The following is a 26,966-nucleotide window of genomic DNA, read 5'->3' on the forward strand; positions in this document are numbered from 1 at the left end:
CGAAAGTGAAATCGATAGCCTAATGACAACAACCTTTAACTTTCCATTGTTTCTGCTGTAAAACACTGTGAAGAATAGCCACTGCCAGAACATGAATGTTTTATGCGGGTAAATCTCACAGCCAGGCTTGTCAGTACTGCACTGAGAGAGTGGAAAAATTGATGGACAAAGAAAGAAATTTCGGAAAATAAGCAAAAATCTTAAGGAAATAAACATTAGAAAGTAATAAATACATAAAATACACCACATTTATTATTTGTCATTTTGGGGGAAGGCGCCAGTCAATCACAGTCACATTTATTCATTAATTCATTCATTCATTCATTTTCTGAACTGCTTTTTCCTCATTAGGGTCATGGGGGTGCTGGAGCCTATCCCAGCCATGCCAGAGGTGGGAGACACCTTGGGAAGGAACCCATCAGTTATTGGTAATGTTAACTGCAACTAAAGTAATGTAATTTCTGATGACGAAGCACCTACTACCCTAGTGAATTTTGCATGAAGGTCAGCTTTGTGCATTGTAAGCGGATGGTTTCAATACAACCACTCAATCTACTAAATCTTCCAGAAGATGGAAACTTTTGACTGCATTGCCCTTTAAGCATAATAACAAAATGCTTTCAGACAGTGCTATAATTCTTTTGGAAATCTATTACAATCAACTGTATGCATTCATTAGTGTATTTCCAAAGTTACCATTGCCATGCAGACAATTGCCAGAGAGGTGTAACAGCCTTTTTTTTTATGCGTTTGGAATGCAAATAGCTTCCCCTGTTAACCAAATCTAACAATGTCCCTTCGAACGAGTGGTTTACACCGACATGCACATGCAAACTACAGTGAAAGACATATTGTTAGGGTTACACTTATTTAAAACTTATAACTAGAAAGTTTAAGATAGAAACATACTGGTATATCTTTAGGCATCCTCAAATACCACATTAGAGTGGTTTATATTCATTCATGCCAAACGTGAATCAAAAAACAGTGTATCAAGTTTTCTATACTATTGGAATTATTAATAAAAATCATCTAGTAATCTGCAAACAGGCTATTAAGAATATGTCTCAAACACATTTGGCAGCATGATTGTTCAAACGTATTCAATTATTTATTCACCGAACTGCTTACCCTGACAAGAGGTGCAGGGGGTGATGGAGCCTATCCCTGCTAACCATGTGCATCAGAGGGGGACACCCTGAATCTGTGGCCAGCCAATTTCAGGGACAAGCAGACGGACAACCATTCACACTCACACCCATACCTAGGGGCAATTTAGAGTGTCCAATCAGCCTACCATGCACGTCTTTGGAATGTGGGAGGAAACCCGGAGAAAACCCACACAAGCCAAGTCATAAATACACTGATTGCGTGGTTAAATAGTCCAACAATGTCTAAAATATCTTTAAATATTGATAGGCATACGTGCCGACATAAAAAAAAATGATGACAGGCATGGAAAGGATACAGGCTTCAGGTGATAAATGTTTGAAAGGCTTTATGTGTTGAATTTCCTGTCAGACCCTCCTGTCAGAGCTACACCATCTTCTGACTGGCAAGCTGTCAGATGGCAGAAAGCTTTAACAAGGACACCCAATTCAATCTTATTTACTAATGTGGATTACGTTTATTAATAAGGCTTTCTTCAAAATCCCTGGATAAAGTGTATCAGTCAGATTTTCTTCTACTTCTATCAAAATGCAATTTACACTTGCTCTTTTTTATACATTTGCTTTTGAAGGGCAATTAGTACAATCTAAGATTGATGCATGAGTGTTTGTGTATTTGCCCTGCCAAGCAATTTACCTGCACTTATCTCTCATCCTGTTCCATTCCCCTTTTTTATAATCTCTCTCTACTTCTCGCACTGTCTTGTTCCCTCTCACACAATGGTAAAAATAAAAATGACATAACTCTCAAAATGAAAAACTGATTTACTGAATCTGATTGTGTCGCAATGAAACGTCACTGGTTCTTTTATGGGCACGGATTTATTGTTATGGTGGCTCAGGATGAATGCCGAATACGTGTTTTATGCTCAGAAGTAGCTAAAGTACATTCATCTAATACATCACACAACTACCTGTGACAGAAAATAGAATATATAGTAATTAAAATGACTTTTCACAAGAACACAGCATATTGACTTTAGTCTGTGAGAGTTGTTTCTGGGATTGAGCTCACAATTAAACTCAGTCTAATAAAGTCATCTCTTACATTCAAGTGAAATATCATTAATTTGAGTATTGACTGGGAACCTAATGCATATTAAGCCATTTTCCTGATATACATCAAAAATGCTCAATGTATAATAGGCTGTAAGTGCTGTTAAGAAAAATGGAACAAGCACAGTTGGCACACTTTGACAATTTCTCCCATCCGTCCCATTTGAATTCAAAATTCCGCACCTGCATTGTACACCATGCTAGATGATTGGTCCAGAGAGGGATACTGTTACCCAACTACTAGTTACCTGAAAAATTGTGAGATGAACCCAGAACACCATAAACTCTAATATCACTAATATTCTACCAGATATATGGAAATCTACAAACAATTTCAAAGAAAGACAACAACAACTCCCAAAGTATTTCAATAGGGATTGTCTTTGATTTCCTGTAACAAATGGGTTTCTCAATCCAGGTGCCCTTCTCCTTTTGTTATCCCACTTGAGCTATCGTTTCTCCGTCAGAGGCCCCACTAAAAGAAAATGGGCTGACAAGAGCGCCTTGAAACAGCACTCTGGCCCACTCTGTTCATAGTGGTATCGATTCAAGGGTAAGAGCACGCACCCCGGAGCCAGAGGGAGGCCTTGCACAAGGCTCACGTTACAGCGGAGATAGGTGGGGATGGAGAAAAAAGGATGGCTCACGTCCTGCGGTTGCACCGGTAACTCAAACCCTCAGATGAGAACAGCAACTACCCCAGGGACCACAGAGACAAGACAGGGGGGGACACGACTGTTGTGCACATCAACTTTAAAACTGGCGTACCATATAGAAAAGGTTAAATGATTTTACCTTCTCCACCCACAGGCTCAAACATTCCAAACTGCTCCAGAACTTTGATGAAGAGAGCCATGACCACCAGCACAGCGATTACCTCCAAGCCATCCAGAGTCAACATTTTGGCGGAGCGCCGTGGCTCATCGCACAACTCTCCAAAAACGCACCGGGCCAACTTTGGGCAGAAACACCAACACCTGCCCGACAACACCCGCAGGGTTCTACGAGCCAACCTTTACTACTTTTAGCTCCCTTCGAACAACTTCCAATTCTTGTTTTTGCATGGATGGTGTCTCCAGATGACAAGTGAACAAACCAAATGGAAGCAAGCGACAGGTTAGTTTCCTTTTAGTCCTGTAGACTGATGGGGGGGATGGAGGAATGAGCTGCACTGATAGTTCCTTGGCAGCACTCATCAGGAAGCCAGTGATGTGCGGGGGGGTCGAGGGGTTGAGCGAGAGGCGGTGAATAAGGAGAAGAGGAGAGGATGAGGAGGAGATAAATAGAAAATGAGGAGGGCTAAACACCAGTATACCTGTTGTAGTCAGGGGGACAACGTTGAAAGTTATTCCCTTTTTCTGTTTAGATTGACATACCAACTTTGTATATTTGATCTTTGCTAGTATTCAGGAATTCAAACTGTAAAGAAGGGATGCTAACACTGATTGCCCTGAGAGTCAAATATCACATTCTCGTTCACTGTCCATTCTGCTTATCCTCATAAGGGTACTTGTGCCCAAAGTCAGCTGGGATAGGCTCCAGCACCTCCTGCAACCCTTGTGAGGATATACGGTTGAGAAAATGAATGAAAAAAAAGTCAAACAATATACAGACAATTAAACATTCCTCAGAAATGAAAGCTGATAAAACTTTGGGATATGGAATTGTTATTGTATTCTTATTTGTGACTATTGATTGTGTTTTAAAGGTAAATAGCCACAAAATATACAGAAAGTGACCCAGAATTGCCCCAAAATTAACTGGAAGTGAAACATAATCAAAGGAGCTGACCCAGAATACCCTTCCATCATAAAAATCATTAGAAAGTGGCCTGCCCAAATCAAGACAAAGTGATACAAAATCCAAGTGGCTTGAAATTAAAAACTGTGATCCAGAATAGCCAAAAAACAACATGAATTTAAGCAAAATGTCTCTTTAAAAATCAAATGTTCCGACTTAAACAGAATATTTTAGTATGGCTCTTATCTATGGACAATCTAGCCTTCAACCAAGCAAACAGATTTTCTTATGAAAATGTGGGAGGAATCAAAGGACTAATAAAACACAATAGTCAAACCCAGACAACAAAAACTGGAAAAAAAATCTAAAATTTTAATCTAGAAAACGAATGGATTTGTTGTATACTATTGACTGGCCTTGCTTGAAAAATATAAGAATATAACATTGTAAATCCCACCTCCAAGTGTTAAACATCTTTGACCTCATCCATAAAAAGAAGAGCGCAAGATACCCCTCCCCCTTGATTTTAACTGACAAGTGGTGTTTTAAAAGTGACTTGCCATCCTTGACCCTGATAGCATATAGTGGATTTCTGTACACTTAATGAAACAAGTGTTGAAAGAGGTGGGAAATGAAATGAAAAGAGGTTGAATTTTTTTTACGCACCGGCAGCTGGAACGAGGTGAAAATTCCAGCGGGATCGAAAAACTGCCGGCGGCTAATAAACCCCCCACACCCCCTTTACTTTCATGCCCCAATTCTGTCGTTCTCATTACTCTGTCCTTCAACAGGCAGGTTGCCCCTCTTGACCCCCCCACCCATTCCCAAATGTCAACTTTTCAAAGATGAGTGTGCAAAGATTTTTTTTTTCTTCTTCTGAGTCCTGCTCAGGTTCCGTATTGTTTCTCCCACCAAGTCTATTGTGAGTGCCCGGTTCAATATGTCAATGTTTACATCAACGGTGCATGCAATCGGAGCTTAGCTTCTATGCAGCCAGGATGCATTAGTTCCATGAGAGAAAAGAGAAATAGCTAGAATCTCATAGTGTTTATTTGCGAGAGAAGCAATATAATTTAGGATTAGTTTTCCTGTCACTTTGCGATTGCACATTTGACATTTGGGTCCACCCGCATTTTCCACATGACTATAATGAGGCTTTCTCACTATACCCTACTTGAAATGGGGCTAGAATGTTCTAAAAAAATTAAAAATGTCAAGAGAAAGCAGCATTCACACAAATCATTGTATTGTTCCTATTTTTATATTTGTTTTAATCAATGATGTTTAAAAATTTACGTTCATTTACTGCCAGCATATTTTGCCAACAGCATGTTTATAAGCATTTTTGAGCAATTGCATTTTTTTTAAGATCCACAGAATATTGTTATATGATTATATGCTGAATAAACTAACAAATGGAAATGAAATGAATAATTATTTTCCAATAAAAAGAGGTTTTGAGCCTACCCTTTTCTTAGAATCATTACTTAAGTTTTGTGAAACATAGAAACCTCTGAATTTGCTCACAAACTAGAAATATGTAATCTGGAAAATGGTGTATCTTGCCATCTACCATTGGTTGTGTTGCAGTAAAATTGAAATTTACAGAAGAAGCCGTAGTATTTAAAATACAGGTAGTTTAAAAAAAGAAGTTGTTTAATTTTACACTTGATATTAGGTATAACAAATACCCAAACATTTGTCTAGAACCAATAAAAAAGTACCTCTCTCTTTTGTAGTTGATGTAATTTTTTTTAAAAGCAAGTCTGGCATTGTTAAAAACATGATTTATTTTAGGCCTTAACATCTAATCTCAGGTTTGTAATAGAGAGTTCTTTAGTTTTCAGCACAAAAGCATATTTGGCGATGCCTATACATCTTCTATGGAAAACAATACAACACACTTTCAGCTCTATAAATCCTTCCATTCATCATTATTTGTTTCTTTTTGGGGGGGCTTGGTAAGATAAAGAGATGACATGAATAATGGGATGTATCTGCGCCAAAATGCACAGCATAATAGTCAAGGCTTAGTCACCAAGCCTAATGTCTCCTGATACTGGTGAGTCATGGGGGGGGGCTCGCGTGAACATACAGACTTTCTTTCAAATCAATGAGCCAGATGTCTGGCTAAACACGTCCTCCTCCTCCTCCTCCTCCTCTTCAGCGTTGCTGTCACGCTGAGAACCCAACCACACAGACGATCAATACGAATGTGTAATGGAAGACTTTAGAGACGATACGGGGACCAAGACAGTCACTTTTAAAAAGATATATCAAAGAAAGAGGAATACTACAAGATATCCAGTGTACAAAATGAGAAAATAGTTTTTCACTGTTTGTTGGATGTAACGCAAAACAATCCATATGGAATTTCCATTATGTGCACATTTTGACTCGCTTTTGGGATTGCATACGTATAAATTGGATTATTGTGCTTGCATACAAGACCAAACAGAGGTCCTGAAGTGACAGATTTAGATTTGGCTAAAATTGATTCTGGATTTACCATTACACGAGTAACAAATGAAGTAATTCTAGACTCATAGTCATTGTGGTTTCAGTCTTTTAGAGATATGCCTCTGGTTGCGACTTATTGGTAATATGAATTCTAAACCTAAACTAAAGAAGAAGTCATAATGGGGACAATTGGGGACCCCAAAAGGGGTTACAAGAGGGGAAAAAACATTTACTCATTCTCCAGTGGCAGATATTCCAAGTCTAAATCAAAATTCTTATATTTGCTCCAAATTCCAACTTTTCTCCTCTTTTTTTGGTAAATAAGGTTAGATTTTAGCCTGAATTGGACTGGATCCAGCCAATCATTTTTGACTCAATCGTGACAGTTAATCCATTAACAATCATTTCTGTACAATGAACAAAATACGTAGAGTGACTATTATGAGAATCCTCAAAATGAAATATCTCCCCTTCACAGTTCCAATGAGTGTACATCATTAAGCACAATGACGGGTGTCCAACAATCGTACACACTGGAATTCAACATACACTATTGGCTGTGGATAAGACAGAACCCCCCTGACAAATAAGGCAGCTAGAGACAGTGTCATATGTAGGATTTGAAATAAACAATGTATTATTCATACCCTGAACCAGACAGGGAAAGTATTTTTTTTTCTTCTAGAGTGTGAGCCAGCCAGCAGGTGCTGCATTGGAGGGAGAGAGAAAAGAGAATGGTAAATGAGGCCGAGGAGAAGAAAGACAGGGCCAGCGTAATGTAGAAAGGAAAGAGAATTACAAAATAACACAGAAGGGAGGAGTGTACACTTTTGAGGAAGTATACAGTGCAGAAAGCTATATCTCACGCCTCTTCTCCCTGGCTCATCCTCAAATTATGTGTAAGCTCAACCAAGAGCCACTAGAGGTCAGCATGCATGTGCAGGTAGTTCAAAGTATCAAAGCTTTTTGTTGCTGTGATGTGAGAGTTTCAATAGTGACATTGAAATGTTCTTGATACATCCACTAAAGGAATGGTTTGCATCACAGTTTTGACATGGTGCCAAATGTGTGGCACCATTCTCTCATGGGTACGTTCTTATCTGTGGGAATAATGGAAAGTAGGTCTTGGCACGCCGCCTATTGCCCCCCACACTTAACCACACTACGGAATTACTACTCAACACCACTTTACTTACCACAGCCATAACCAGGGACGAACCACCAAAATCTGGACATGTCCTATTTCTGTTGTGCCTCTATCTATGCTATTGCCTGAGATGTGGACCCAATAATTTTGTGTGAGGGGGTAAATGAACCACTACTCGGGCAATTTATATATATGTATATATATATACATATATATAAATGTTTCCTTTGAGGGAAATGAATGCATACATATGAACGAGACTACCATCATTGTGTTTGACCTATGCATTCCCAGTTTCTTTCCAGAAATTCCACTAATGAACAGGTAAACATATTCATATTTTTATAAAAAATAGAATTACTGGCTGACCTTTTCCAAAGTCAGCTAATTCCCTATTCTTGCATACATTGCATGCACATAGAAGTAATTGCTCACACTACCTTCTTTGTTGGGAACCAAAAATGTTCGCGACAAGCTGAAGGACAAAGACAGTTAGCCTTAGGTTGAGAGATAGATGGACAGACAGAGAGAGATAAAGATAGATAAATGGACAGTTAGAGAAAGAGCGAGAGAGAGAGAGAAACTGAGCATTTGGGCTACAATTATTTGATGTATTTTTTTTGTCTGTGCTATGACAATCAATTTGACAAAATGTCAGCAAGCATCACTTGTTGCTTTATAAGGATCCAGCAAAAAAATGGCTATTGTAAAGTATGCTTCATACAGTCACATTAGTGTGCTTGCCTTATAACACACATGCACATTCAAACCCACACGTTGGTCTAATCGACAGGGGCATGCTTTTTCAATTCATCTCATCTATTGTGCTAGCAAATGTATTGATTTGGCAAACACGTGACACACGTTTCTTGTGCAACACGCAGAAAAGTGTTGCGGTTTCATCTCACACAGACATAACGTGCTGTTTGTCAGATTTAGTGGAATTGGGAATATGACAGACCTCATTACAGTGGAGGTACATACCATGTTGGCTTATCATTATTATTCAAGATTGTGCACGCAAACCCAAATGTTATTTGTGTTTGTTGCATATTGATGGTAGCACAACAAAAGGCACTGCCTACTTAAAATGAACAACATCAATCATATCGCAGTGTAGGATAAAAATTCAAATGATCTTATCTGTACATGAACAAGTCAGATCAGAAGGAACAGCTGCATAAGAAGTCATTGATATCATAAATTCTGTCTTTGAAAAGAAGTCAGCATATTTATGACTGCGGTTGTATTGTAATTAGCAATGGCATTCTGGTATACAGTATGCATAACACAATTGAATAAAACAGCAGCTTTCATGGACATTAAAACAGGATAACTATACAACCCAATGAATACATTAATGACCAGAAATATTAAAGAGCGAGCACTATTATTTTTAGAAAGAAAAGAGTACAACAACAAGGTATGATTTAGTAACAGCAGATTTCAAAATATTTGAAACAGCTCTCAAAATGCACTTGTTGATTATAATAAAAAGTATGTTCAACATAATTTCTTATACATTATATTTCTATGTGCCTTTATTGGGCCTTGAATGTGACTTAGTTCTGAGTGTCAGTTCTCTCATGGACAGACAGCCTCTTCCTGCACTGCCTTCTTTTACGTTTTGTTTTATGACTGTGCTGGCCAACCTTTCAATCATTATTTTTTTCACAAGGAAGTGTAATAGTTTTTTTTCCTCGGAAAAAGGTTCATACAGGTTGTGTAGGAAATTGAACACTACGGATACAAGCCTCTATTTTTTTTCCAGCCGACCAAGAGCTGATAGAATTGAACGCATGGAAGTGGAACAGCCAGTAAGTAGCCTATTTTGTTGTTTTGATCGAAGCATTTAACTGAAAACCACACTTGAAGAGGAAGATATTTACTATTCAGTAAATCCAATGGTAATAGAGTCCAAGAATCTCCCTTTTCACAGTCATGGGGGCCATGTTAGTGTGCTTCAACTTGAACGATAAAATCTCATGTTTTTCGAGACTTCTTTCCCTGGCTGACAGACTTTCAATTTCATATTCCAACAATATTCCTTCATATAATCTTTTTCCATTGAGTCGTATGCCCTCTGGCGGATCCAGTCCTTCCGTTAAAATACTAATTCACAAATTACATAAATATTTGGGGTGCAAATTCAATAGTTATGGATTTTCTGAATACTCTTTGACAAGATTCTATCTTTTAATTAGTGTTCATAAAACTGTAATATTGGGACTTTAAGAATTGTAAATAGGGAAAATAGTCTAGATTTTTTGTACTCCTGGTGATCCTATTAATTTAAAAAATGACAAAAGAGAGAGTTTCAACCAGGGGGGAAAGTAGTTGAAAGTAAGGAAGAAAAATCCACAGTTGATAAGTGGTTTTAAATAGTGGGTGATCTCTCTCAAAGGGAGGCAGGAGCAGAGGCCATGACGTGTTACACAGTGTGGAGTAGGTATCCGTAGCTATAAATAGCCCTGAGAGGAATCAGATTTGGAAAACCGCAGGGGGGAACTGATGAGATCTCACAGAGGAGCCATATATTTATATGTGTGTGTGTTTAACAAAAACACACACTGACAAGATGCTGGGATACATAGAAATGAATCACGAGTGACACCCTGCAAACAGACGAGCAGACAGAATTAGTGGGGAGACAGCAAGTCGGGGACAGAGGGACCAAGACCAAAGTTGTGATGTGACTGATGTGGAGAACGGCGACCAAAACACAGAAGTGGAGCACAAAAATGAGGAGGATGTGAAAATACACCTGATGATGATGAACTGTTAATAGCACAAATGGATGAGACTCTGTGTGCCAGTTTGACACAATTTTTGAACAAATATATTACAATAAGGTACAGTTATCGCTGTTAAAATCATCTTTAAAATACACTTGGATATTTGGGGATTATTGGATGTGGTATTTTACCAGTTTTGCTGTCCCACTATGGATGCTACTAAAAATATATGTATAAAAAAAGCGTTTTTTTATAAGTGCTCGCTGAATTGAGTTATAACATGATGAAAATTACTATAAAAAATGGTTCTATCTCAAGTTGAATTAAATCATTCAGTAATTTTTTGGTGGTTCAGAAATATTTGTACACTTTCATCCAATGTTTGTTGTTTAATTTCTCTACAGAAATGTCAATACTTGAATTTGCTTCATTTACATTGAAATATGAAATAATCTGTGATTGGCTGGTAACTGAATCAGGGTGTCCTTCATCTTCAAAGATCCACTTCCACACAAAAACACAATCCAGAAACCCACACCCATGTCAGCATGACTGTCAGGAGTCAGAGGGAAGCCAAGCATGGATAAGACAGATGATTGCAACTTGGGAAAATGACAATCTTACTGTAATGGAGAAAAGAGTGACTGTGAGCAACCTTGTCACTCAACACCAGTGATGATATCGCTATGTTCATTTCGATATCAGGTTGGCTATTTAATTAGCTTGTTCATTCAGTTGTGTACCCATGCCAGATGGATTTTTGTCATGCCCAAACATACAAAAGAATATATATGGCACATATTCATACATTCATTTTCTGCACTGTTTATCCTCACAAATGTCGCAGGGGTTGCTGGAGCCTATCCCAGTTAACTATAGGCACCAATTTGTTTATGTTATGAAATGAGCGTGTTTTCGTACAAAAAAATCAGACAATTTTTTACTTTGTTTGTTTTTTTTACAACATACTACATTCAGTGGTCATGGTGGACTTTAATAGTCCCAATAAATCCTGATTAAGTGCTAAATACATGCGCACCACTAACTATCGTTGCAATTTTGTGTTTGCTTCCCAAGTGTGCTTTCAGGGCGTTTTGTGCACTAAAAGCAGAGATCTGTAATACAGACAACGTAACTGCTTTTTTTCCCACCTAATGGCCTAGCATTATAGCTCAGTCATCACAATGTAAACACCCTCTTAAAAATTGTGTATGTGTGTGTTTTGCTGACGGTGGCCATGATGACAGAGAGAATGAATGTGGTTGTCGTCGTCGCAGTGATTGTTTTGTTGCTGCGTCAGTAGTTGGAGGACTGCAGTGAAATTGCTCACTTGGTACGTTACTATGAGCTCTTCATCCTTTTATCACAGAGTTGAATCCTAATTGGATAGAAGACTTCTTTCTCCTCTCAGTGACGCAAAATCGTATTACAGGTCTCTCACTGACTTGGAGCACTTGGCCGTGGCGAAGCAAAAAGATCTTCTGGATGTTTTTCCTTTCAATTATACTTCAAACCATCGCATATGTATTTTCAAAGTGAATGTTGCTCTAACTATGGTTTGGAAGCCAAGTTGGAGTAGAATGCATTTTGCCCCTATTTGACCCTTATAAACTATGTTTAATTTAAAATGCTCAGCCATTAAATTTTAATACAGCTTATCCTATTCGCAGTCAAGTAGAGCTGGAGTCTGTTCCTGCTGATTTTGCAAAAGGTGGACTGGAATTGGTTGCCAGTCACTCACAGGGCATATAGAGAAATGTGCAAGCCACACACCAAACTGAACCAAAACTATCTCAACTTTATCACAAATTACTGTTGGCCACCAGCTTGTCTACACTCTTTTCCGCTTAAAACAATCGCCTCAGGCTTTCATCTCTTAAGGAGTACATCAATATTTACCAACATCCACAAATATCGCAAAACAGGAACATCATTTACGCTCATTTAATTCATTATAATCCAAGTCCTTGAGATGGCACATGTTCCCTTTTCTTGAATTATCCCCATAAAAATTCATTTGTATAATCATAAATATTTGTGATTTTTGTCCATCATCTATGTTTACTGACATGAGACCTTTGTTTCATGAGTAACACATAAGTAGTTTAAAATATTGACTTCATTTTATTTGGAAAATTACTCTGATATTTAACTCTTCACTGCCACTTGTCCTGAATTGATACATTTTTGTTCCATCAACTCAATAGAACTCAGATCACATTAATTTTTATACAGTAGCGCATAATCACAACAAAGGCTTCACAAGCCCTCAGTTGACAAGGAATTACGACAAAAAAAATACTCCATAATAGAAAAGTAAGAAACATTGAGAAAGCCCTGCAGATGTAAAAAAATAGAAGCGATAGGTATCTGATATAAACGCCACAGCACTGTGTGAAATTAAGCAAATTGATTGTAATAGTTGCATATTTATTATGGTTGCTGCTTTCCAGTGTAAAACAACTGCAGTGGAATTGAGCATTTAATATCCACTTAGGTGGAAAAACAATGCACCATTAGGACGCAAATGTAAATAACCAAGTACAGCAATTTAGAGTTCAAAGTTGATCATTGTAGAAAAACCCAAAAATCTGGAGCAAAATACAAACAAAAGCCTAAAAGCCGAAATTCAAACCCAGAATTCTCAACTGTAAGGTTGGCTACATATACTAGTACTTCTCGGTCCACCCAATGACATCACACAAAGTATGAATGGCAAAAGGTCAATAATCCAATCAGTAAAGCGGATTTCTATTTCATGCATTTTCTGCCTGACTTGTGAGGAAAATGACGTGATAGATACATCCTTCACACATGCTTTCTCATCACGCTTAACCACCTCTTTCACGATTCAATACACTATTTCCTCCTCCTGTCCGTCTCTCTCTTTTCTCCTCCAGTCACAGCCCCCCCAACCCCAAATACAAGCTGCTACTAATAGCAGGCTATTTTTAGTCACTTGTGGGGTGTGTGTGTGTGTGTATATGTGGGTGTGTATACAGATGATGGATGGAGGGTGAGGTTTTCACACCTTTCTGGTGCAAAGGGGAGGGATAAGGAAAGGTTGGGTGGCAGGTGAGAAAAATAAGGTGCACACATGGAGGGGTTGCGATGAGGGCAGGAAATAACTTTGAAAAATAATACCAAAGAGTCAGAAGATTGTTTGCCATCAAATCCCCCTTTGGTGTGATTAAACGAAAAAGTGGAAAGAGCTGTAGATTGGCAGAGAAATGCTCATGTGATAATATTTGTTAAAAGTAACCATGTGAAATTTTGAAAATCTTATCTGCAATAATTAGATGGTGGCAGAGTACACTTGGACTTTTTAGTTTGCAGGAGTTTTGTTCCCAATGCAATTGAAAAATAACACAAAACGAACAAAAGACTTGAGGTAATTTAATATATTCTCAAATTCTAAGAATGTCGAGGTACTGTGCCTCCACCTAATGTCCCTCTTAAACCTTGTCCGTAGTAGATACGTAGTATATCTTTGAGGTCTCTGACAAGCGACTTATATTTGTAAAGTTTTTCTGTTTTGGATTGCTGCACGCGAAATGAAGCGTTTTTGTTATCTGGTGACGGCATTAAGGGAATGATGCATTGGAGGCAACGTGGATGTTTCCATACACTGCCGATCTCATTCAATGTCTCTTGGTGTTCTCACGTGAAATATCGTTAATATCTCAAGCACTTCTGAGCAGCTCGCCACAGCAGATTACTTTCTGTGGGCGGTGTATTGATGCATCTTCAACACATGACGCACTACAGCTGCAAGCATATCTGGTGTAATCCCAGGGTAAGAAAAAGTCTGCGAGAGAAGGTATGAATGCTGCAGAATCCCATCCATTTTGGATACAGAAATGAGTAATATTTATCATGGAGAAAAACATTGATTATTATTTAATTGGCAGCACATACAAACCAAAAGGATTCTGTACTATCTTAAAGTTTGACGCTTTAGAGGTTTACGGCACACAGTTTGACATTGAACTCCAACAAAGAGGTTATTTATAGCGCTCTTGATTTTTTTTAATAGCTCGTGTGAACTTGCAAGTCAGGAGGTGCCAAAAGGAAAAACAAGTTAGTAATGAGCGACTTGACATGGCTGGCATCAATTTGAGAATGTTCCTGAAAATGAAGTGATGCTGCATTTGAATTCTTTTTGAATAAACTTTCTTGTCCTTTTAATTATCACTCTTCTAGATCGAGACAATTGGAGACACAGCTCTCTCCAGTGAAGTTGTAAGGAGAAAGCCAATGGAAGAGCAATGCTATCATGCCAATTTCAAAATAAAATACAGGAATTTTATTTACGTTTTTCATCTTTTGCGTTTTGTAACATCAATTTCCTTTCATATCCTAAAACAAAATTTTCCCATTTAGTTGTTTCGTAGCCTAATTTTTTTGTATGTGGAAACATTCATAAGTAGAGGTGCCACATCAAATTCTATTTTCTTCTACATGATTCAATTTTTCTTCTATTTTAAGTACTTTTCCAGAGTTTGAGCGATACTTCTCATAACAGCAAAAATCCATATTGTTTTATCTGGTTATACAAATGATGTCAGATGACAAAACAGGGCTTAGCATTAAAATGGAATCGCAAATGATGCGGAACAGCATCGACTTGTCGCGTATTTGGCAAAATATGACACAAAAATCCACAAAAATCCTATATTTTCCTGCAAAATGGATCTTGACAGGCACAGTAAATAACACAAGGAGCAAACTAGGCAACCTCAAATTTAAAGAAGATGTCCTTTTTGCAGCAAGACCACCATCACCACTCATGGCGAGATGACTTATCAACCTTGCACACTGAAAACACACTGTCGGCGTTATTCTGCATCAGCCGATGTTTTATTAATAAACATTAAAATTCATGCTCAACACGCACTTGTCAACGTGAGTGGGAAGTGACAGACGTGATAATGTCTGTCAGGTAGAAACAGAGAGAGGGATGGAAGCCGCTGATGCTCAATGCACATGCATAAACAACACAGATGCTGGTAGCACCATGAAAAGCTGAATCTGATAATGTCAAGCAATAATTGCATCACATATCCAAGCTTTTGCACCAAACTACAGGGTGCTAAAGACTGCGGTGGAACCGGTTTTAATTGTTTCAGTGATAATCATTTTGTGGTACTCTATTTGGTAACAAATGACTGTGCATTTAATCTTCATGACACCACTTACTAAAAAGGTGAAATTCTGTATTCAGTTGGGTATACACATATTTTTGCATAGTTTTTAACTTTTTTATTTTATTTCTAATACTGAGTCCAAATGCAATACCAAGAAGGGGAAGTATATCGTAATATTTTTTCCCTCAATTTGGAAAGAGCTATCCAAAAATTAAAGGCAAATCAATGCGTAATTTCAACAAAGCAACAACAAAATAGGCAACCACAAATCCACTTTTTTTTTTTTTTACAAATCTGTTCTGCAGCATCAAAAACCAATTTGTAATTACCATTTATAAACCAAATACAGTAGGTCATCCATGTTTGTTTCAGTAGTGTAATTATAAATATAGAAATGCTGCATATATGTAGATATGATATTTTGCTTTAATCATACATATTTTGTAACTTTGTAACTCAGTGACTGCCATAGAAAGTGATCAAATTTCACTGCGAGAGGTGTCCAATTGAATTTGATTGGCAGCGATCAAGTGATCGAAATGGATTGGATGCCTCTCTCTTAATCGTAATGAATTAATACCTAATAAGGTAAACAAATACATTTAAAAAATCCAACTCTTTTTATCCCTTTCCAATCCTCTGAATCAAAGGATCCTAATTGAGTATAAATTGCAGTCAACATTAGAGAAAAGATGACAAGCTTGTTTTATCACAAAACACAACCCCCGAGCCTAACAAACTATAAGCGAACATTCAATGAACAAAAAGAGATGCCGAAAAATATGAAAGGTGCAGTTTATAACTCTAAGGTAGCGATTAAATGCCAGATTAAATTACATGTTCTTTGCTTGCCGAGCCCACAAGGTAATTACTTTGCGGTAATGAGCCGCATGCGATGGTAATCATTACGCTGCTGCCCACTACCTACATTCATCACCGAACATGAAATATTGATTTAAAGCTATTTATTAGCAGCTCAAACAATGTGCGTGAAAAGTCGTTGGGGAGTAAAGTGGTCTGGGTTGCAGAATATCTGAGAATAACATCCACTTTACTGTGGAGTCATTGTTTTGTTTTTCGACACTGGATTGTGTTTTTTTTTTCCTTTTAAGCTCTCAAAAACCTTAATTTTACACACGTAGTACTTACATGGAACTAAAAGAAGAAGAAATCAGGTCTTGCATGATAAAAATATTAAAGATCCATGCAATTGTGACCAGTGCATGTGCCAAGTATGCTACTTTACATTAAAGACATTAGAGATAAATGTTTCAGGCTGGGAAAATTGTTTTGAGTAAGGGATGAGACATTTAAACATTAATAAATGTAATGAAGCATCATGTGTTTCTATTCCATTTGAGAAACTTCTTTTCTAGGTCGTTTGGAAACTGCTGTAAAAAGAATGGCTGTCAAAAGTGTTGAAAATGGTCTTGACCTACTTTTGTGACCTTTGTTGACCCCTTGAAATTATAATTGTAACATATTTTTACCCTTAAAAGTATACATTTTCTCTGTTTGAATATGAAGCTTCTCATTTATGTGGTATTCATAATAAAATATTTAAATGGCATTGCATTACCACATACTTATATTCGGATTTTATTCCCAATTTGTGTAGTGTCCCCATCTTTTTAAATATGTATTTCAAGATCTAAGTTAAAAAAATTGATTTATAAAAGATTTTTTGGAAAAAACTAACACACATCAAAGTGAGCAAGTCATGAGTGAGCATGCACACATACTTATACATATATTTGACATAAATATGACTGGTCATTCCCTGCTAATCATCAAAACAGATACAGCACAACTTGCAGAGTAGATGAGCCAAAGCAGTGACATATAGCAGAGGTAAGACAGCTGGTGCAATCTTAGAAAAGAGATAGAAGCTAAAGACTTGAGCTTGACTGCTCATGTCAGATAAGAAAGCGGCTAAAAGGACAAATCAGAGTAACTCGGACACATCTTATATAACATCTAAGTCAGTCTTCCTGAGGGATACATAATGCCCAAAGCGTGACGTCAAAAAGGAAGCTTTATGAGATTGAGTTAATACATTATAATTATCTCTAACAAACAAAAATATGTACGTTTACCCTTTTTCAGGACAACGAGAAAATGAACTATGATCAGGCCCGGAGAAGAAAAATAAAAGCCGACTCGGAGGATTGATTTGATATATAGTTATAATTTACCTATTTGTTTTATTATTTTTTTATTGTAATACATTAACAAATAATGGAGGAGTCTGCTGTTAAATAATCTAATTAATCAGCTCCAAGAAAACTTCCAAATGACACACATTCAGAACTTAAGCAAACACATACAGGTTTATAGGCAAAGATGATGTTTTCAGAGCATAGATTATTACTATAGTAGTTTATGACAAAGTTGCTAACAGCAGAAATGATATGACTTGAATTTATAATAGCAAATTACTCAATACTAATAGTTTTCATAAGGTTATGATGCTCATTTGTAGCAAATTACATTCAGTGTGAGCAAAATGTCATGTCCCTCAGCACCTCGGCATGGCCCAAAAAGGCCACTTTAGTGCAACTGGGAAGTGTGAATGGCCTTGATGAAATCCCTAAGCAGCACGGCCATTATATAGTGCAGCCCTCATTGGCTGACATGGTGCTGGCTCGTTTTTTCGTTCTACAGACATGCGGGAGCTGGTCGTCATGGTAACATCAGGCCTTTGTAAACTTATGGACCCGTGTGCACACACAGGCATGTTGTGTGGTTTAAAAAAAATGACATCATGGATGACAGGCAGCTAAAGTAGGGGCTTTCAATTTAAACTTAAATGATTTTGTAGCAATGTCAATATCAAAGCTGACATTTAATTTAGGAGCACAAAAGAGTATCTTATTAAAACAGAGTATTTTTTTTTGGGGGGGGGGGGGTGTTAACATTGATTTATTGTAAAAATACATTTGCAAATGCTTATATTTTGAGTTAGAAGATTAATTATACTGACAAAAATATACTATTCTTAATAATCTTCATGCCATAGGTCATGTAATATCTTGCCAGTTAGGTTTGTTTCTTCGCTAGTTTTACCAGTCCTATGTTTGTATGGCTTTTCTGTTAGTTTTGATTAAATTCTTTAGTTTTGTGAACCCGCATTCCACCTGTCATCCACTTCCTGGACTTCTTTGTCCCACTTTGCTGCACAACCGGGGATGTTTCTTGACAATGTCAGTGTTATGGAGAAATAAAATTTGGTGAACTACCCACTCTTTTGCTAAGACTTAATGCACAGATCCTCTCAGACTTTTGAACAAAAGCTGCTTCAACCCAAGGACAAAATAACAAAACGCAAATTCAGCGGAGAGCTGTCCAGTGTAAAATGCAATGACCTCTGGTTTGAGGAGAAATTCACACATATATTACACACACACACATCTCAAGAAGAAGAAAATTATTAAATTTTGTTCATGGAAGACAGCCGGTTATGAAAAAGGAGCACTGGACTATACTTTTTGGACAATAGGGCACACTGGATTATTAAGCACACTTGATTATACGGTGCATTAATTCATTAATGTACTGTCTTTAGCTTTTTTTTATTTGAATTTGGTGATGAATGTGTCTCTTGAGCACTTCACTGGAGCAGAATAATGCAGTTATGCTCCAATAAAATAGGTTGGATGTCATTAAGAACAACCGCAAATCCTACTTAAGGCACATTGGATTATGAAATGCACTGTCAATTTTTGGGAAAGGTTCTGAAGGACTTCTAGAAAGAGGAAGTGTTTTTCTCCCGATTACAATATCCATCCATCGCACTCTCTCCACATAACAACATTCAACACAGAAGAGCAAGTAAAATCTGCTCCAATGTCCCTTTTCCTTGACAACTAACACTCTTGAAAAAAAAATTCTGTAAATTATTACACTACATTGAGTGGTGAGGTCTTTGAATTGAATTGAATTAAGGGCCTTATTGTCATTATACAAGTATAATGAGATTTAAAGCTTCACCATGAAGTGTAGGAACAAATAATGAATAAATAAGTAGTCAACGTAATAAGTAGTCAACGTAATGAGTAGTCAACGTAATGAGTAGTCAACGTAATGAGTAGTCAACGTAATGAGTAGTCAACGTAATGAGTAGTCAACGTAATAAGTAGTCAACGTAATAAGTAGTCAACGTAATGAGTAGTCAACTTAATAAGCAGTCAACATGATAAGTAGTCAACATAATAAGTAGTCAACAAGTCAGTAAATTTGCTCAGTCAGTGTGACATGAAACGGAATGGCAGACAATTATAAACAAGACCAGTAAAAATTGCTGGAAATTGGTTGATGGAGTCTGTCAATCTCCAAGCACTTTTCACAAGCTTGTTCAAGACGTATGCAAGAAGTAATCATAGTCAATACCTGAGCTCAATATAAACTGCCAGCCAAAAAACATAACTGCAAATATTCGATCATTAGACCACATACTAATTAGCCTAAAATATACATACCATACACATGTCCCGAGTTGACAAAACAGTAAAACACAATTATATGGCTTGCTACATATCCACAAAGCTATACAGATGCCAAAATGTACTCCAAATAAAATAGGGCATGTGGACATGTCTGGCGGGCAAGTTAATTAGCATTCACAGTGGCTTCTACTGACAAGGTCGTGCAAACACTGGTTTTTCTTTTCCACCTTGCACGATCAGTTGGAGGATTTCAACTCTTGAGTTGAGTCTCCCCAGAGGCCAAGTGAGCTTCTGCTTGACGTCGCTGAGAAAAAGCAGGCTTAGCGAAGAATGTCCTCAAAAGAAGAAAGTTTATGCAACTAATCCAATCCGATTATTATTATAAGTAAAGAGTTAAGGATACATAAGGACAGCTAAGCTATTCTTAATAATGTTAGGTTTATTCATGCACCCATGTTTGTTTGCATGCTTTCCCAATGAGTTATGTGGATTACTGCACGCTACCACACTGTAGTTGCTATGACTGCAAAGGAAGGGCATCTTAAGGAGCCTGGGGATGACTATAGAATTTGAAATAGAAGTAGAAAGGAGGTGCACCTGAATTAAATTGATTTATTTTTCCCTCCAATTTAATAAAATCAGGCTGAATCAAATAAAAGTTGGAAAATGTGATGTGACTTTGAATTATTTATTGCTTTTCAACTACCACAGAAAGTAGAATGAAATACAAATACCATTATGGAAGGAAAATCATTTTTCAATTTAATTTTCAACAGCGCTTGTCTCCTTCTCGGTCGAATTGAATTGTTTGCAATGAACAATAACAAAAAAATGCCCTCAATTATCAGACTAATGATGGAATTAAAGTCATTAATTTTTGGAAAAAGGCAAAGGGTTATTTGTTTGGAAAATGATACAACTAAAGAATAATGCAATTAAGTGAGACAGGATTGATGGAAAGATGAATTAAACAAAATTGAATATTTTCATTGTCACAAGTATAATGAAATTCAAAGCTTTCACCACAAAGCGCACAAATAATAACAACAAACAGACAATGAATAATAAATTTGAGAGGAAAAGGGTAATAATAATAATATAATATTCGAATTAGAATACTAATACAATCCAAAAAGCAATGAAACCAAGTCAACTCATTTGCGTTCAAAGTAAACAGTACTATATGCTCTCTCGCACCACAGCCATCATGCTTGTTTAGGTATCCAAAAGTAAGAGCTCTTAACTGCCACTATCTACCAAAAGAACCCATGTCACAATGCTCCTATGCAGAGTCAGGACACTAGAAAGACTCCGACAGCTCCACGCAGCTGCCCGAGTGTTAATCTGCACCGGCTGCCTTACCTTGAGTAAGCGTTCCCATGAGGAAGCGGTAAAGGTATCGAGCCACCTTGGTGAGCTGCCTCTTGCAGCGTTTCCTGCATTGGCTCATCTTGATGTAGCTTTTCTGGAGCTGATGATAGCCTCACTCTGGCTGACTGGTGAGCCTAGGAGAGCAGGAGCCCGAGGTACCAGGGGAGGAACTCACTCTCTGTGTGGATGTGTGTGTAAGTGTGTGTGTAGTAGGTAAGAGTAGTCTGTGTTTCTTTCAAAGTCTCACTGCCTATGCTTTCTTCTCCTCTTCGTCTTCCTCTTTCTCCCTCTCTAACTCTCTCTCTCTCCCATCTTCTCCACCTGTAGGGTGCTGGCTGTCAATCACAAGCAGGGTCCATCTCTCCTCCCCCTCCATTGCCAGCATTCGAGTTCTCTCATTGGTTGAGAGGTGCGGAAAATTATGGCCTTACACACATTGTCGACTTTCTGCATGCGTGTGTGTGCGCGGACTAGGAGCAGTAAGCTGGCTTGAGTGGCAGTAGGTGTTTTTTTCTTATATACTTCCCGCTGATGTATTATTTTTGCATTATTCCTCAATCTCATATTATAACAACAGCAGGAGCTTGTGTGTGTCTATGTATGTAAATGTGTGTATTCAACTCTGCTGGAGGTTATGAGAAGTGTCATAGGAAACCAAACAGAGCCATTCATTAATGTCACAGTCTTTGCCTTATGTCTCTCTGTCTGTCTCATTAGCAAGGCGAGGAGAAAGGAGGAGATGAAGACACACATTGGATCTGGAGAGGCATTGATCATCAAGAGAACAATGAGAAGCTTTCTATGAGCAGATTGCCACCGGAGGATGAGTTACGGCGAGCCGTTTAGCCTTAGGAAATCGGGCAGGAACGGTGACTATTTAAAGCTCCCATTCTCATCCTTATCATCCTGCCCCTTATTGGTTTTATTCAAGTGGACACTTGCAGAGTCAATCAACTTGGCCCCATCTGACATAGATTATGTACAATTTGCTCTTCTACAAACTGCATTAACCCTCCAAACTGACACTTTGTCTTTATACTCTACACTTCACAGACCTAAATTCAAAAAGCGTACTGTTCCCACGGCAACCTCCTGACTCCGTGGAGTGTGTGCAACACACACACACACACACACCCCGAGAGAGAAACACTCAAAAGGCAGCCAGACATTTTGTCTGCATGACATGTCGTTCACCTAAATTTCTACAAGCGATGTAACCTCAGGCACCTTTAAGTGACTATGAGACCCAGCAAGACACGCACATATGGCAGTATAATTGCAAATAGAGGAAGAAAGGAGAGATATACCATATTGGGACTAACAGCAAGGTAGAACTTCTGCAAAATCAACATCAAATAATCATGATATGCCCTTCAACGTTTTTATTTGTTGACGGTATCAACCAAATCAAAGATTTCAAATAGGTCTTTCCCCTCTTCTGACTATTCTGTATGTGGCCTTTTGTATATGATATCCTCTCCATTTTTGCTCAGTTGGCTAGTAAACACAGGTGGAATTTAACAGGGTTCTGTATAAAAAAAAAAAAAACTACAGGCTGTTAAATGCCAAATATTCCCATGCAGCTCAGATGTGCCTTTTTTTAGCAGTGTCTCTTTGTAGAAAAAGGCTAATAAGGGCCTGGTGCATGTTTAGAGGGCAGAAGTGACGTAAAAAGTGTGGGCATCGTCACATACACACACGCAAATTACTTTTTTTTTCTTCTTTTTTTTTAATCCAAGCAGCAGCTGCTGAGACCCACTCAGCAGTCTATTAGTGAGAGCCTGGAACTGAGGGGAAGAGATGGAGAACGACAGAAATGAGGAGGGAGTAAAAAGCAAAGTCACAGGTGCGAACACTTTTCTTGTTCAAGGATGTGACCATTTCCGCACTATACAATCCTCCTCGATGAAATATGAATTGGACAATCTTAGAGTGGCAATTAGGATATATATATATATATTTTTTACACTAATTGTAAAACCTTGAATGCTATTGTACAAGGTTTGCGCAACAATGTGCAATTTTCGACCTGGGGCCCTTTTAAAGAGGTGCTTGATGCTCATTAATATTCAGCAGAATGGTTCTAATTTAAATACTCGTTTCTCCAATTGGCCTTGGATGTGTGGATAGGAAGATAATGAACGTGCGCAAAGTATTCAAATACTGTGTTATTCTTATACTGTGTGTTTAATTCTGCTCAAAAAGGCTAGAGTACAGACTACAGGATTGTAATGTATGATATGCAATAGTCTATTTTGATACAAATGACATCCATATGTCCAACTAATGTTGGGGCATGAGATTTAAAGAATTAATCTGTTAGAGAAATTATAAATAGATGTGTGTCAAAGAGTGATAGTGTAATAGTAGTTAAAACAATACTACCGAATATAAGTGGATTGTTGCATAAGATGCTATAAAGGACTTTAGGGACATCTCTTGACGAAAATCAAAATAGCATCCAATTGTGAATTTTACTGTGAGCAAAAGATATAGTGGGTACTATACATTACTGTGCTGTCAATTAACTGAGATCTTTGAGGAAGGAACTAAAAAACAATGAAGGGCATAGACAATGACATAGTGACATAGTATCTAAGGGCATGCTGGATACTAATCTCCACTGTATTGTATTATTGTAAGTAATTTGTCCTAATCATGACCGATTCAAGTATGTAATGTGGTGTTGGTATAAATGATGATGGTGGTTTTCGGGTGAGGGTTTGCTTTAATGTTGTTAGGTAGTTTGTGCATAAAGACAAAAACTATTTCAAAAATGTATCCTAAAATGGTTTTTGTGGTGTCTTTCTCTTTAAAGTGTACTACTGGAAAAATATATTTTTTTCAGGATTGTCTAATTGTGACAGTGTTTGTCTCATTTAATATCAGTAATATTTTGTTTAAAAGTGTATTTGTTTTTTTTTCTTTTTCAAACAATCCAATGCAGTTATTGTTGGCATTCAAATTTGAACAAGAAATGCATTTTAATTGCATCATTTTGTTAAATATGACAATTGCTCCTGATAGTGCGTTTTTTCTAGATGTGAAAAATCTTTACTTCCCTACAAAAAACGTATCATCGCAAAACAACCAGCAGAGGGAAGCAACCTCAAACAAAATACAGTTAGTCTACAATTCTACAATCAAATTAATAGCTGCTCTTCAGAGAATTATAAGAGTTAAATTGACAGTTTGGAGGGGAAAAAAAGACGTATATTGTATGCATTAAACATGCTGCAAAAGTTCTGTGGCTCTTTGAATTTCATGAGTAGATTAATTTCTGGAACCAATGCCTTATAATCAAATGGTATTTGTGCACATATTATTAGAGAAAAATGCATACTAATATGATGAGGAATTTGTGATAACCCTAAATTTGGTTGTTTCTTTTATGGAAAAAGAATACAATTTCATTTTAAAAGAAAACTGCACGCAATAAAAGATTTGACAGATTTGAGTTTGCAGGATCATCAATGGCCATATTTTGAATGTCATGCTGAAAATCTAACCAATTTCAATTCCTCCACATTCGAGTAATGAAGGGTCTTTTGATATTCCACCCACCTCAAGTGGTCCTGGTAGTTATAAAACACTCATCTGCCTGCACACCAATCCTTGTCTAAAAATTGCAGATTTGACCTGAGTGCTACTTTTTGCTGGAACATTTTAGAACGGCAGGAGGTTGTTTTTAGGCTGTCGCAAGACCAGGCTTTTAAGCTATGAATCATTCTACAAGCAGAAAACGAATTTTCTGAAAGAATGGAGGCAGGGAGCATTTATGGAATAATATTGTGCTTTCCTGTACAAGTTATAGACTGTAGAGTAACATCATTTTACCACTTTTGTTACGAGATGCCACGACACACAATGTATTGGACCTTTTCTTCCTCATCTGAGGGTAGACAGCAGGTGTTTTGAGACGGGAAGATCAGAGTGCCTAGAGAGGGAGCTCCTGTGAGTCAGTGTAGGAGGTGGAGGAGGAAAATGAGAACTTCTATTTTCAGATTGCGTCTACTTTACAGTAACAGCCATCCTCTAAACCACAGTTAACGTGTATTTAATCGTCTCCTCCTATCAAGACAGGAGAAAGATGATTGTGGCGAAGGTATGTGTGGGTAAGGTCAAGTGTGGCTAATGTAATTGTAATCAAATGTTTAAACAATGAGAAGCATTGTGGGTGGTTATTGTCTTTCATGCTTTTGTGTTCTCAGCACAGAAATGCTTTGGAAAACATCTTGAGTGCTTTCTTTGTTCTTTGTGTCCTGATAAAGAAAACTTTTTGTAGTGGTGAGAAAAAAAATGACATACATTTTTAAAAAGCCTAAATTGAAAGTGGTTGTTGAATATTTCATATGTAATTTAAAGAATTACACATGCAGAAGGCTACAATATTTTTCAGACTTTAGGGTGCATTAGTGCATCAGTGTACTGCATTAGTCATTTAAATACTTTAACAAAAGAATTACGCGAATAATATTCACTTCTTCATTTTAACTATAGCTTTAATGTGTGTGTCTTCACTATTTTGCTCAAGCAATAGAAGAAAATAGGTTTTAGGTCATTAAACAAAACCAATATTTATACATAATGTGCACTGCCAATTAAGTTTTAAGTGTAACAAACATCCTAAAATCTGGTCATACTATGGATAATAAACTCTAATGCATATCAAATGATGACACAGCTTTTTAATAGCTGGTTAGAAATTACAGATATTGTAAACTATAAAGAAGTCAAAATACGAAAATAGAGCGTATGGGAAGAAAAATGGTCACATATTTGTTCAAGATGGCAATAGGTAGCCCATTTTTTTTTTCCTTTTGCAGGTATGAGACAACATATATATGACAAGCCTCATCTGGTGCCTTGATGGTTTCTCGTGAGCCATTAAGCAAAAGGCTCGGTCTGCTGTGTCTGATGAAGACAGCTGCCGGGTTAAATGGACCATCTGTATCTAAATGATATAATCATTTCTAATAGAACAGGGAGGCATCGGTCCCATAGCTGTCAGGTGGCCCAGAACAACAGGTCACCTTCATTGCAATTTACTGCCGACCACCTGATTACCATTCTGCATAACTTGCCTGTGCTTTGTCTCTGTTCTAATCCAAAGTTTGTGTGCAAAAAGGCCTTTACAATTAAACTTTTCTCACCTATTCAGGCATGCATTTGAACTGCATATCCTCACAAGAGTCGCTTTTTTTACTGAATGGGATCCTATTCTTAAAAGGTAGCTGGAATGTAAGTAATTGAAAGATGTAAGTAATTTAGTATTGTTTGTACTTATTTTTATTTAATAAGTACACAAAAAAATAATCGGTGTATGAGTTTGACCATTTCCAAGGAAAAAGACTGATTCAAATTCTCACACTGAATGTTTTGAATTTGTAGTGTCAATCATAGCTATTGCTACTCTGCTTTCCTACTTTTTTCCAGAAGAAAAAATGTTTATACTGATTGCCAGGTATAGGTTATGTGACTTTTTTTCTCCTTTCTATATTACATTTCCACTTAGAACCAAATATAAACCTTTTGCTCTTGCCTCCTACAGTCTCTCTTTTATACTGCATGTGTGACAGAGAGAGAATGTGAAAGCAGCCTGAGGTCCAGGAGGCAAGCAGTGAAGAAAAAGAACCTCTCAAAGCTCACACAACTTTCTTTTATCTATAATATATCGTGCGGCTCATTTAAATGCG

At 37.4% G+C, this 26,966-nt stretch overlaps 1 protein-coding gene and 1 long non-coding RNA gene across 3 annotated transcripts in view; one reads left to right on the plus strand and one right to left on the minus strand.

Moving 5' to 3' along the window:
• LOC144205168 (A-type potassium channel modulatory protein KCNIP2) overlaps positions 1-26,966 on the minus strand; it is a 59,323-nt gene that overhangs the window by 15,109 nt on the left and 17,248 nt on the right. The window contains exon 1 of one of the 2 annotated variants that reach the window (XM_077729345.1): positions 21,262-21,594. The exons of the other annotated variant lie outside the window; for it this stretch is intronic. Within the exon in view, the coding sequence (XP_077585471.1) occupies positions 21,262-21,349 (88 nt within the window). The 5' untranslated portion in view covers positions 21,350-21,594. Of the gene's footprint in view, positions 1-21,261; positions 21,595-26,966 lie in introns of those variants that run through there. 2 annotated transcript variants of the gene reach the window in all.
• On the plus strand, positions 17,172-22,650 carry LOC144205170 (uncharacterized). Its single transcript, XR_013328022.1, has 3 exons — positions 17,172-17,305; positions 21,598-21,769; positions 21,988-22,650. It is a non-coding gene; the product is annotated as an uncharacterized LOC144205170 (long non-coding RNA).

The sequence above is a fragment of the Stigmatopora nigra genome, chromosome 12, assembly GCF_051989575.1.
Source record: "Stigmatopora nigra isolate UIUO_SnigA chromosome 12, RoL_Snig_1.1, whole genome shotgun sequence".
NCBI lineage: Eukaryota > Metazoa > Chordata > Actinopteri > Syngnathiformes > Syngnathidae > Stigmatopora > Stigmatopora nigra.